This window comes from Thermobia domestica, chromosome 1 (genome assembly GCF_964235325.1).
Source record: "Thermobia domestica chromosome 1, izTheDome1.hap1.1, whole genome shotgun sequence".
NCBI classification, from domain to species: Eukaryota; Metazoa; Arthropoda; class Insecta; order Zygentoma; family Lepismatidae; genus Thermobia; species Thermobia domestica.
Window position 1 is genome coordinate 295,674,484 of NC_137454.1, and position 13,467 is coordinate 295,687,950.

Consider the following 13,467-nt stretch of genomic DNA (forward strand, 5'->3'; position numbering starts at 1 on the left):
GGTCCCAGGTTCACTCTGTCCTTACGCAAGTTCATGGTGTAACTGAACTTCCCCAACCAGGTAGTATGTTGGATATACCCACACCAACAACTGACCTTCACCTTATCTCCATTGTCATTCAGTTCACAGTGGGAAGGCGAATTGAAACAGATCTCTACAAAAAGCGACAGAACTTCCTTAGTTACCTTTATAACCGTGACACAGGAAGTTGAAAGCTTTGGGTCAAAATCCATATGCCTCTTCTTTATGGTCTTTCTCATGGTAAGTCAATATATCTTTAAGATAAATTTAGTTTTCTTCACCAAAAAAATAAATAAAGTAAAATATATTAAAAAAACAATAAAATAAAACTCGATTAAAATCAAAAAGAAGAAATTAGTGACTGATCGAACCAGGATCTCCAGTTTACCGTGCCGATGCGTTAACCATTATACTACCCAATCCTTGCCCATACAGAAACAATTATGTTCTTGAGTCTGTCTTCAGCCCAATTGATCACTTCGACTGTGCCATAGTTCAACTTCTCTGTGCTTGGAGAACGCAGTGACCGTATGTTAACATATGACTTATTTATCATTTATTCTTTTTAAAAAGTTAGAATCATTCTTATTTGTAATGAGACATTTAAAATAAATTAGGTTTTAAACAGGAATAATCGTTTTTAACATCGTTACCATATATTTTAAGACAGAATTTTGATTCCACTTTATTATAATAAACTTTTCTTTGAAATACAATATGCTGTGTATATTTCCGTAAGTATTTGTGTAATAATCTATTAAATGATGGGTTATGTAGAGTTGTTGCACTGCCTTAACTACGATCGAGGTAGATTGTAAATATTACTGCTTTTATATGAGGCGTATAGTTTCTAAATCCGCCATCTCCAATTTTCAAAAAAAATGAGCTAAGTAGATTTACTGGTATTCCTTTCCATGCCCTACATGATGGTGAAAAGAGTTGTTTGAAATGTCGCCACCTCCACCCTCAATTACTGCTTTAAAGTTCAGGGTATTCTTCAAAAGCCGCCATCTACACTCAGCAGTGTGTTTCTAAACCTCATCATCTCGATTCTATTCTATTCTATGCTATGAATTGAAGACCGATGTTAATGAAAAAATGTTGCAAGATGTTGTTCAACTCCTAACGAAACACTTCGGGGAGAATTGGCGTGCTAATTCAAACTTAGCCATTTATGTTGATGCTGAAAAGAGACTGACTGCTTCAACAGAAGAAAGTGTAGATGAGGATTAGGCTGAATGCCAGTGTTTCGAACATGATTCTGATGAGAACTATATCTGAAAACAGTGTAAAGATCACTTTCAATCCTTTTCTTGTTGGTAAAGGTGGCATTTATTCCGAAGTTCCCATCCTGTTATGCCAGGCTATGTTAGGTTAGGTTAGGTTAGGTCCCAATGGGTTAGATTAGGTTAGTGAGGTGAGGTTAAGTAAGCTTATGTTAGGAGACGATATTTCTAAACGGGCTGGGGGGCCGTAAATAGCTAACGTACTATGATTATAGCTTCATTTTTTTTCCTTGTTTGTGCACATTATAATGTCACCCAACAAGTTAATATCGTTGTTTAGATTCAGTTTATCTCCATCTACTGTTCTGTTCTGAAATAGTTATCAGAAATTATAATAGTAATGACTTGGAAGCAAATAAACCCCAAAAAACTTAAGTACGTTTGTTTCAAAGTCCTCCATCTCCAAAAGTTGTTTTCAAAATCCGCCATCTCCAAACTGCTTTCTGCAATAACCGAGAAATGGGATGGGAGAGATTTTTGTCATTTGGTAGTTATAATGAATGTCCAGAAAGCAGTAAAGTATTTCTAAAAAGAAAATTTTATCTCACATAATCTCTGAGTTATCAGTTTTTCCTGTTTTTCTCGAAACCGTTTATGAAGGAGATGGCGGATTTAGAAACTATACGCCTCATATATAAAACCTGTATAAGAATAATTGTTATAGATTAGTGTGTAATAGTATAAAATTCTTAGTTTGTAATTATGTACAATGCAATGATAAGATGATACAAAGATCTCTCAAAATATTCGTTTTTGGTCATAGTAAAATGACATACGGCACAATGCTTTATTAAGAGCTTTGTGTCATGCAGAATAATATAACATTTACATAAGATTGAAATTCAATGAGAGTATAGAGAGTTCAAGTATTACAAATTTAAAAAATAAAAGAATGTAACTTCTTTTATGTCTGTCTTTATTTTAATATTTCTTATGTAGAATACTGTGTATGCTATATATTAATTAATATGTAATACCTCTGCAATATTCTTTTGCAGATCTTGCGAGATATTCGACAGGGATTACTGCAGATAGGCAGAGAAACTCGTGGAGGTGATGGTAAGGACTTCTTTCCTTAACTCCAACCTTTAATAGAAAGTTACATTCTATAAAGATTACTGGCATTATATCAGTTATCGTTATCACATCTTAAATATAGCATTTTTTTTTTGGATCAAAAGATCCAGTATATTTGAATCAAAAATTTTCTTGTACACCTTGTATCTAGAGAACTACATATAGTGTAGCCAAACCCAAACTATCACTTAACTCAGTATGATGTGCTTATTTCGTAGAAAATACGAAAACTCGATTTAGGAGCCGTTCAAAAATTTTGTGGCCCCTGATCCAAAAACTAATTATTGGCCAAGATCGCAATCTTTTGATCTCTTTTTTTTTTTTTTTTTTTTTTTCATTCCTAAAATTCTTGACCAAGATTGCAATCTTTTGATCCATTCTTTTTTTGATTATTCCAAAAATTCTTGTTTGTGTGTGTTAATGCTGATCTTAGAGTGCGTTTTTTTATTTTACATTTGTAAGTTTAGAAAGTTGAGATTTTCCAAAGAGTACTATTTTATCATATTTTATAAATAGAAAGTAAGGTAAGTTTTGAAAGAAGTACCCAAATTTGATCAGATTTATCAATTGAAATGGATATCATATTTTGTGGGCTAAAAAGCCTAAAATTACACGTATTGCTGACTAATTACATACTATTCATCTTTAATCACTGAAATTCTCTGTTGATTCCTTAAGAAACAGGAATGTTCGGATTTACCATACTCTAATAAAGAGGGAGTTAAGCTGAAGTTCATCATTGAGATTGATAATTTCCCGTCATTAAAGCTATATAGCTCTAAAATGGTATTGGTGAAATATTGTTTGTATTTCTTTAGAAGTATGCATTTATATTGATCGATCATAGAAGTCTATATCTTCGTGCTCATTTAAATTTAGTGATGAACGATATTCTGAATTTTATAGGCTAGTGCAGATCAGAAACAGGGATTTTGGTTTCTAGTGTTCTTTATAAAATTTGTTTTTCTTTGTTTTTAGATGACACCTATATGTACGACGATGATGTACGATCAGTAGTTGGCCCGCATTGGTATGATGAGCCCCCGTATGAGAGTGATCCTGAGGATTTTTTAATGGGGTCAACAAACGTTGCGCCACCCCCAGGAAATCAAAACGGCAGGTTCGTTTTTATTTTCTTTCTTCTTTATTCTGTGTTTCTGTATGTCTGTGTATGATCAATCGTATTAACAAAAAAGTTTAAAAAAAAAAAAATTCTGGCAATAAATGTTAAGTTAATATGAATAACAGTTTCTTTTCACCTAAATATGTAGGATGGCATAAGAAAACTACAAAAACTCATTTAATTGAAAAAAAGTTTGATCTGCTGTAGGGCTAAATATTCATATTTGTTTTCAAGGAGAACTTCTTACCAACGTGTTGTCTGCAAACTTTTGTTATAAATGCATCATTAATACAGTCAAGCTTGTCAATTTCAATACTTCTCTAACGTAGTTTCATTTTTGTGAAATGTATAATTATTTATGTATCTTATAGCATAATCTTGGAACGCCTGGAGCAAATTCGACCAAATTTAGTACAGATATGACTTACAATCTGGAAAAAACTTATGTGGAGGTAGAACACTCTTAGTAGTTGGAAGGGAAACACGTGTAAAAATAATCTAAAATGACCATTATTAGTGTCAAATCCATAGTGTTTAGGGTGGCTGAGAGCTGGGAAGGGTTCACGTGTAAAGATAATCAAAAACGACCGATATTAGTATCGAATCCATGGTTTTCGGGGTTGCTTATGTGATAGATAACAATCAAGAAAATAAGGATCATACCATACAAAATTTGGGACGATCATACCATACAAAATTTGGGACGAAATGTGTAGTTCTGGTAATGAAAGGACTTTTGGCGTATCCTATATGGAAGACGTCATTTGCTTCTGAGCTGGTTTCTTTATGCCTGTCATATGTCTTATCGACAACTAACTCATATCAATATGAAGTGTAATAGTAAGTCATTCTATCTTTTTCTGATGATTTACATGGCGAGAAAACGAAATGAATATATGCATACGTACATTAAAAGTAGTATTTCATCTTTCTATAGTGATATGAATATTGCACATTCTTCGGTACAGTTGTATTTGAATGTTGCCTCAGAGGGCATTAAATACTAAGAAGTAAACAAATTTTGGGTCTTTGGGGTTCCACTATCTACTGTTTTCCTTGAATTGATCCTTAAATAAGATACGGATACATTTGGATAACTACAATTTACACAATAAAATAGCCATAATGGTAGGCAAGACGAATATCTTAACAGTCACCTTCATTGATCATGAAGGATTGAACACCATCTTTTTGATTTTGTTGTTTTTGAGAATAATGTCTTTAACTTGTAGTTCTTGCCTCACTATCTGTAGATATGTTATTTTTACATGCGAAATACAAGTGAAATTTCATTTTATTTCTAGTGACATTAATGTGTATAATTATCTTTCCAGAATTTGCTTTACGTTGAACATTCGCAACGAACCACGAGGCGAAGGTGTGATATCACTCAGAAGTGCAGGAGATATATCTATACCAAGAGAAGGATCGTGGTTGGGAGAAGTTGTGGATGGAATTCCAATGGAGATGGGTCTTCCAAACGGACCAGGCGGTCGCTTACTGCCGGCCACTTTAACACCGACGGGGCCTGGTCCAGGTTATATTCCTAAGAGCAATCTTCCTTCAGCGCACTCCAGGGAAAGCGGTGATTATGCAGGCTCAGATGTACAAAGTGTTGGATCTCGTTTGTCCACGGTTTCGGTGGAAACAAGTCGGTCAGAACAGGATACTAGCTATCCTGCAGTTGCTTCCAGTGGAAAGGGACGAGTATTTCATAGACTTTTCAGTTATGCGGTAAGTGCTGAACATGTGATAGAATGCGAGCTAGTTAAAGTATGATGAGCTAGGATCAACAAATGGCAAAGTTTCTAGTTTCTTGACAATCGTGGCTTATCTTGTAACTCTTCCTTTGTTTAATTGGTTATTTCGACCTGCGTGGAGATCATTTTCGGCATCGGTTTATGCTGCGTCACCGGATTCTTTCTTTTACATCGATTAGAGATATTGTGGAATTCTACACTTGTCCTTTACTTTGTGTTGTTAATGAAATTGTTTTCTCTTTAATTTACTTTTGTGGCTATTGTGCACACTTATTCCTATGAATATATATACTTGTATTACTATTCTAATTGTTACTGTTAACTATATGCAGGTTAAGGGTCTTTAAAGTTTGTTTTCCAACTAAAAGTGCTTTGAAACTGTAATCGAATTGAGCAGTTTTGCACAGTCCTTGTTATAGAAACCTAGACGACCTGTAAAAAAACTAATTCCAAAAGATGAACCTAGATCCTTACAAATTCCATTTATGTCTGGTTCATTTTTCCCCGGATTTCTGTCGCAGACAGAGGTGGAAATTGAACGATAATATTACTGAACGCACAATATAATTTTGTTTTGATGAAAAATATCTATAATGCAGGAGAATATGGTATTTATTAAATCGCAAATTTAATATATGATTTATATTTTTGATCTAGAACTATTAAAAAGACCGACATAGGATTAGATGCAACATCATAACAACAAATAGACCACAATGATTAACCATCTGTTTCACTCGATTTGTTTCTCGTTTCACTGCCAATTCGTTTCCCTAAAGTATGATCTTGCCCAGTTAGCTTTATTGAAGCCAAACCAAGGAGCATTTTATGAAAAATCCATCGAAATCAGCAGGATAAAAGCAAGAATATTTGAAAAGTCTCTGCTCTTCCTGGTAACATGATTCATCCTATCCAGGGACATACACAAGAATTTATTTCCGGGAGAATCGGAAGCTTTTCCGGGGTGGGGTGAGGGGCAAATTCAATATGAGGACAAATGATATTAAACTTAATAAAGTCGCCCTTACAAGTACGCAAATTTTTTTTAGAAGAATCAGGATTTTGGGGGGTTTAGACGAAGGACTCACCCCCTGTGTACGTCCCTGGCGAGTTACTTCTTTTTAACAAGAAAACCGCCGCGAGACCTACAGCAAAATTTCTGTAAAGAATAGATTTCTACATCATCCTATGGGACCTACAAAAACGTAATTTATACCAAAAACGCTTCATGCTAAAAGAATCGTCTACCTCAGAAACTAGCAAATTGGCAGTCAGTCTCTCTCGGTTTAAATGTTGAGACAACCAAAACCATATAATGCATAGAAGATAGTAGATTTTGTTGCTAAGGAACGAAAAACATGGTAAACCACAGTATTTGCACAACTATAGAAAGAAGTTTTTTCTTATTATTTTTAAAGAGTGGTTTTACATTCTAATTTTTATGTATCACAACGAAATTACTTTAATCATTCTTTGGTCTGAAAATGTATTATGAAACTTATGAGTGGAAACTGTAATTAAATAAAATAATGTTGTTCTAGAAACGTAATAATGAAAAAGAATAAACTTTCAAACGAATAAGATAATACTATCGTTTATCATTTTAAATTATTAAATATATATACATATTGTTTCGGATTTTGTCTTATACACGAAGGGACACATACTATGTAGAAGGCTCACTCGTTCTCGGAATATAATCGTAAGACGTTGTTAAATAATCTCAGTCACGCCTTTCCGCTGCTATAGTAGCTTGGGCGCTCGACTTTGCTGCACGAGGTTCTGGGTTTAATTCCTGACATGACAGCTTTGGAATTTGAACCCATTACTCTAGTTCGGGCTCTTGTGGGTCTACATCTCATATAGCCTCGGTGCTGGAAAGGTATGCTACACTCTAATCATCGAAACAACATAAGTGAAATCGAATACACATCGAGTCACAACAGTAGACAGTAGGTATATTAAACTACCTCTTGGAGAACTTGATGTAGGTGGACTGATAAACCTCGCCTTAATCACGCAGGTGTTACGTTTGCCAGGACCAGCCATCCTAATTTTGTGTAATCTTCTTTTCCTCCGTTTCGCATACCTGTAATATTTAGAGCTTGACTGTATTTCTGACCGAAATATGCTTTTCATTTTACGTTCGTAAACTTCTGGATGTTTATACTTAAATAATAATTCTGTATGTTCATACTTGAATAGGACATTCCAACAAATAAGAAAATTAGCTACGTAGTAATATTGCCGTTAAAAATGCCATTAACATTCATAACTGCAAGGAAAAAGAAAAGCAATTTGGTGAACTATACAAAATGTAAAAGACACAAAGAAAGTAGGGTGCACAAAATAATGAAAACAATAAACGTAAAATTGTGCTTTAAAAAAAAAAAAAAAAAAAAGTCCACTTGTATATCACAAGAACAAAGAAGTTCTAAATATGTTTTTCTCACTGACACATTGTTAGTCACTTGAAAGAATGTTTTTTCAAAGAATATTTTCTTAATGCAACCAAAACATTTCAACAAATGTTTAATTACCACGTTGTGTATCAAAATTTATATTTCAATTTGCTTCATTCTAAACTCGCAAAACCTTCATTTTCAAAGATTTTGCACTCAACACAAATATGGACTTCCAAATACATATAGAATTTAATTGACAAGCAATATGTCTGTACACTTCTAAGAAAATTAGAACACATATCATGTATATTCAACATAGTAATTGAGAACACATAAACTTCCTTTAAACTATTACAACTTTCTTTGTCTATAGTGTATACTCTTATACAGTGAGCAACACAGATAGACTAGCTGAAATACCTGTTCATCGCAGGAGAACATTTTTATATATTAACAAACATGTTATATAAATTGCTCTCTCTTCTGCTTTTCCCCGTTAGAAGAGCAAGTTTCGCAAATGCTAGACATACCAACTTAGGTTTAATAAGGAGTTCATATTCCAAGTTTCAAATGCTAATATGATGGGCTCGTGAGGAACTCTACTTTTGATATAAACGTAGACTCCTCTTCTTCTCACCATAATGAAAGTGATAAAAACCCAGTTCGAGCCAAGTGCTAACTATGTTCAGAAAGTCATTTCAAACGGTTAGCATTTTTTTTTTCATAATAAGGTAACAGACAACATCGATTTAATTTGCATATAGCTAGATAATAACCACCTAATATTCAAATATTTCGCTCATTGGGACTCATTGTGTAGAGAAATAAGTGGCCACTACAGGCCCACAGAAAGTTTCGAGTAACCCCCAGGATCCTCTGTTCAAGTATCCTGAGAGACAAGCAAAATCCTCCACTATTAATTACCTGACATTTTCGTATCTCCGTTTTTATTTCATCCTTTTATCTCCAGTTGTTTTTTATTTATAGGCACTGGACGAATTTACAGACTTACCACGTATATAGAACGATAATCGTTAATCGGAAAGAGGGCATAATCATTAATCGGAATGACTCTGTAATAGAACACTTAAGTCTGGTGCAAGGGGTTTCTAATTCGATCTCCGGCCACGCGAGTTTGTGGTGGACAACATTGTGTCTGGGTTTTCTCAGGGTTTTCACGTTCCCTCCCACATTCTTAATGCACGAATTATTAATTAATAACCATTAATCATTAGTCATCTTTAGTCTAAAGAGCATACTCATGGGACATCAAACTAGAAATTTTGTTTAAATTTATTAATTTCAGCTTTTATTGAAATAATTGTGTAAACCTACTAGTCTGTCTTCTAGAAAGTATTTACTTACACATTCATATTTTGGTCTTTCGATTTTCATATTTTTTTATTTTTCTTCATACTTTGTGTGTCTCTAGGTATTACTTTAATTTAACATTATTTGTTTGATCTTAATAGTTGACAATATCTCACATGCATTTGAAGTTTTCAGCTGTTCTCCAACAATGTTTTAATCGAATGGCAAAACTAAACGTAAAAAGATAGTGCAAGGAAAGATTTCAACCCTTGTCCTCCGCGGCAACTCTGTACGCTAACCACATGATTATGCTGCAAAGTAGTAAACAAAGTTCATATTAGTGAGTTTCCCGTTACTTTCTTTTCCTTCCCTGATTCCTTGGTGATTATTTTTTTTTACTTCACTATGATATTCTTTGATGTCTATAATTGAAATACTTCTATACGATACTTCTATAGACATGGCAAATTATCCAGTTTATTCTTGGGAGGTGAGCGATTTAGACGATTTTTTTTTCAAAAGCGATTCAGGTTATTTTATATGTAAATATAAAAAATCCACAAAGAAAATTTCTTGTGATGGGTTTTTCTATCCCTTTTTCTTCTTTTTCAGTTCCCTCAAATACGACTCCTACAATTTTGTTTATATTTTGTAAACAAATATTTCGTTAATAACCCTAATACATGGCATATCATCTCTGATTAAAACAATCCAAAAGGGGTAATTTACTTTTGAGGGTGAGTTTTCTTCGTATGAAGTTTACCGGAAACACCTTATGATTTTGATCGTATTTCAATAATAACTGCACCATAGAAATTAAAGCGAGAAAATTTAATGTGGCGGCCTTTACCTCCTAAGATGCATTCGAATGAGTAGAAGTGGTTTTACAAAAAAATTGTTTATAGTAATAGAGATTTCTACTAAAATACTTATCCAAAATTAATTTATAATATTTAATGTAGAGCGTTCATTAAAAGATTTCCTTAAGAATCTTTTGATATTTTAAGAAATAAGTTTGGAAATTTGATTTTATATATATAAAAAAGAAAAATTGTAATTTTATTGCTCTACGTCATAGTTGTTACAAATAATGTCTGCATTTGTGCAGCATTGAGAGTACGTTTCATTCAAAAGAAAGGCTAATTTTTATATTTGCGGAAGCTATTAGAATATGTGCAAGCTTTGTCTTACTAAATTATAAAATTATTGCACTGCTCGAGATCCTCAACTATAGTGTGTAATACGGAATTCATTTGAATTTTATTTATTTATTCTTTTTTGAACTAATATTTAATCAAAGAGGTCTACAAGAACAAACCTCGAGGACTACGTATAATCTGCAGACCCAGTTTGAGAAACGTTGTATTACGCATCTTCTTCTTTCTTTTAAATTTCGTTCCATTTCCATGTTGACCATAAAATGGTCAACTAAACTGATGAGTATAGAAACAAACATCAATTCGATTATATATATGTATGTATGATAAGGTTTCTGATTTCGGGTAGTAACTAGTCTAGCTTCCTCCACCCCTTCCTTTTCCAAACCCTATCTCCCACCTTTCTCAGACTGGGTGCTGAACTACTGTGTTCCCCAACTTGTTTTCTTCCTCCTACTACTTTGTGAGGATCAGTCAAGAACTAAGAACTTGTGTCTGGCTGCACCCTTGATGACTAGGAAAAGTAAAGTCGAACATTCACCAATATTGCATATGTGTGTATATTTATGTCGTCTCTAGCGCTGTCATATTTCTTTATCAAAATTAACATTAATGAACTATGTAAGCTGGTTTAAAAATTTAAAAAAAAAAAAAAAAAAAAGTGAACATATAATGTTGAAATAGGTTAACATCTGGAGAAATTTTAAACTACATACGATTAAATAGTTTCCATATTATTTCCCGACGAATTTCACCATGTTACATACGGAGAAAGATTTCAGTTGAAAACTTTGGATATGGCCTTAAACATATGTACCCTATAGCTTCTATAAGTAGATATTTAGTGTCTTGTTTAATTAACCTGTACACCAATTATTTTGTCCTAATTGGAGAAATTTACAGATATAAATGGGGAATCACTTCTATTTATATTTAATATCATGAGTTTATAGCTAATATGAAATTATTTACAATGTTTGTATTGTGAGTTAGTTGAAATTAGAATTCGATATTTGATTTTCTGTCTTCTTGGTTTGTTTTGATTTTCGTGTACGTGAAATTCATTAATGTGTGAATATATAAAATAAAGAATATTCAGTTCATATCTATAGTACAAAGTTTCAAAATAAAATACAGCACTATTTTAACATTGATTTTTTTCGAAATATTTTATTTATTTATTAATGTTAGCATATGCACTAATTAATTACTCTGAAATAAAGTAATTAAAAACACTAACAGTTAAGTGTATTGTCAAGATTGGGCATAAAGGAAATATCGATAATTTCGTTTGGTAAATGATACAAACAAATTACCTATGACAAGATATGCTTGTAACTAATCCAGTTTTAAGTTTCCGGGTTGGAACGAATTTATTTTAAATAGTAGATTCGATCACATGTATATGATACAAGTTAGAAGTTTCTATTGATAATATTGATGTCGAAATCTTTTTCTGGCAGGAAAGAAGCAGTGCTAGTGTGAGTGCAGGTAGCGAAGAAGCTTTGTCAGCTAGTCAAAGTTCTGATTATGAAGACCAGGACGACCTTGAACAGGTATTGGGAATTTATTCGTTTATAGTGTTGCTGCTTCACAATTATTAAAGTTTATTCTGCCTTACATTGGCAGTACATTGTAAGCGTGAAAATATGAATTATTGCATCACATCACTTTTGGACAATTAAAGTCATTTTTATTATTTAATCATAATAATATTCTAGTACCCAATGCTCCTCTTAGTGATTTAAAAAAAATGTCATAAAGAAACCAGCAACAAGTCAATTTAATTATATAAAATAGAAATTAGCGTTATTAATGGTAACGGAATCTAAAGTGTTTTGGGCTCCGGTCCCGGAACCTAAAGAAACGTTTTAATTTACTGTGCTTCGGGAAAAGAACTGAAATACATTTCGCTTCTGTTCACAACACCGAAAATCATAATTCGGTGTTCTAGAAGAGAACCAAGAAGCATTTTGACATCGTCATTTGAAAACATCGTTAACTAAAGATCGTTACAAGCTACAAATAATGATGATAAGCCACCGTGAAATAAGAGGATAATCTACAGCGTGTTACAAACTCTCTTTCACTTTTCTTTGTAATTTCGTTTCCACTTCAATCAATTTTGGTTGCAGTTCCAGAACCAAAATCTGTTTTCAGGAAATCAGTTTCAATTCCTCGGTACCGAGTCCCAGGGTTGAAAAAAAACATGTTTTTTTTTAAAAAAATCATAAAAAACGTTTTTTATGTTTAAAACATGTTTTTTTTGTTTAAAACGTTTTTAACGTTTAAAACAAAGTACTTTGTTTTAAACAAGAAAAAAACATGTTTAAAACGTTTATTTTGTTTAAAACAATAATCTACATAAGCATATATATTACATTTTTACACTCTTAGGTACTGCTTGCCATCTATATTCAACCGCTAGATCAAATTTCGGGAACTTCCCTAATCTCGATCCGCCCAAATGTTCAATTCCGGAGAAAAAATCGGGATTTTCCCGATCTCCGTTCACAGAATATGTAGTTTAGTTTCTTTGTGTTACGTTCTACTGGTCGTCTGCATTCTTCATCTTTAAACTCCCATTGACGCAACTGCTGTGTCAGGGCTTTAAACCTCAATGGCTCAGTCTTAAACCTCAAATTAAGGCTGCAAGATGGTTTTGGTACTAATTTATTCCTCAAAGATGCAACTTTCCTGTTGTGAATTTTATGTATGTGGGAGGAGGGTAAATATCGTGGGTTTTTTTGTTTTGTTTTCAACAGTTTTTTGAGGGCCGTTCCCCCTCTTGGGGGATAGATTCATAAAAATTGTTACATGAAGCAATGAAGTAGGTTACTACATGGTAATATCGTGTATTTGTACCAGGGTTGGCTGGTTTAAACCAAAAAACGAAAAATGTTCCTAAAAGTGTAAGTGTTTGTAAAATCTTGATGAACACACGTTTGTGGGTTATCACTTTTCACTCCCGTATATTATTCGTATTATATTCAGACCTAAATTCCCCATTCATTACTCAAAAAGATTATACTGCATAAGCAACTTATATATATATATATATATATATATATATATATATATATATATATATATATATATATATATATATATATATATATATATATATATATATATATATATATATATATATATATATATATATAAGTTTATAAATGTTTGTTTTGTGATTTTTTTGTAGTTGTTATTATTGTTTTTATTTAATTGCAATCAAAGAAAAATTCTAAATATTGTTTCGTTTCAATGTTTACTATTGATAAAATACATCGAAATGCCGTACTTTTTGTGTGTGGGGGAGGGGGGTCAGAC

At 32.8% G+C, this 13,467-nt stretch overlaps 1 protein-coding gene across 1 annotated transcript in view; it reads left to right on the forward strand.

Annotated features, from left to right (window-relative positions):
• LOC145661515 (uncharacterized) overlaps positions 1–13,467 on the forward strand; it is a 113,928-nt gene that overhangs the window by 84,571 nt on the left and 15,890 nt on the right. Inside the window, exons 8-11 of the mRNA XM_081726834.1 lie at positions 2,306–2,366; positions 3,363–3,504; positions 4,842–5,241; positions 11,604–11,696. Coding sequence (XP_081582960.1) covers positions 2,306–2,366; positions 3,363–3,504; positions 4,842–5,241; positions 11,604–11,696 — 696 coding nt within the window. The remainder of the gene's footprint in view (positions 1–2,305; positions 2,367–3,362; positions 3,505–4,841; positions 5,242–11,603; positions 11,697–13,467) is intronic.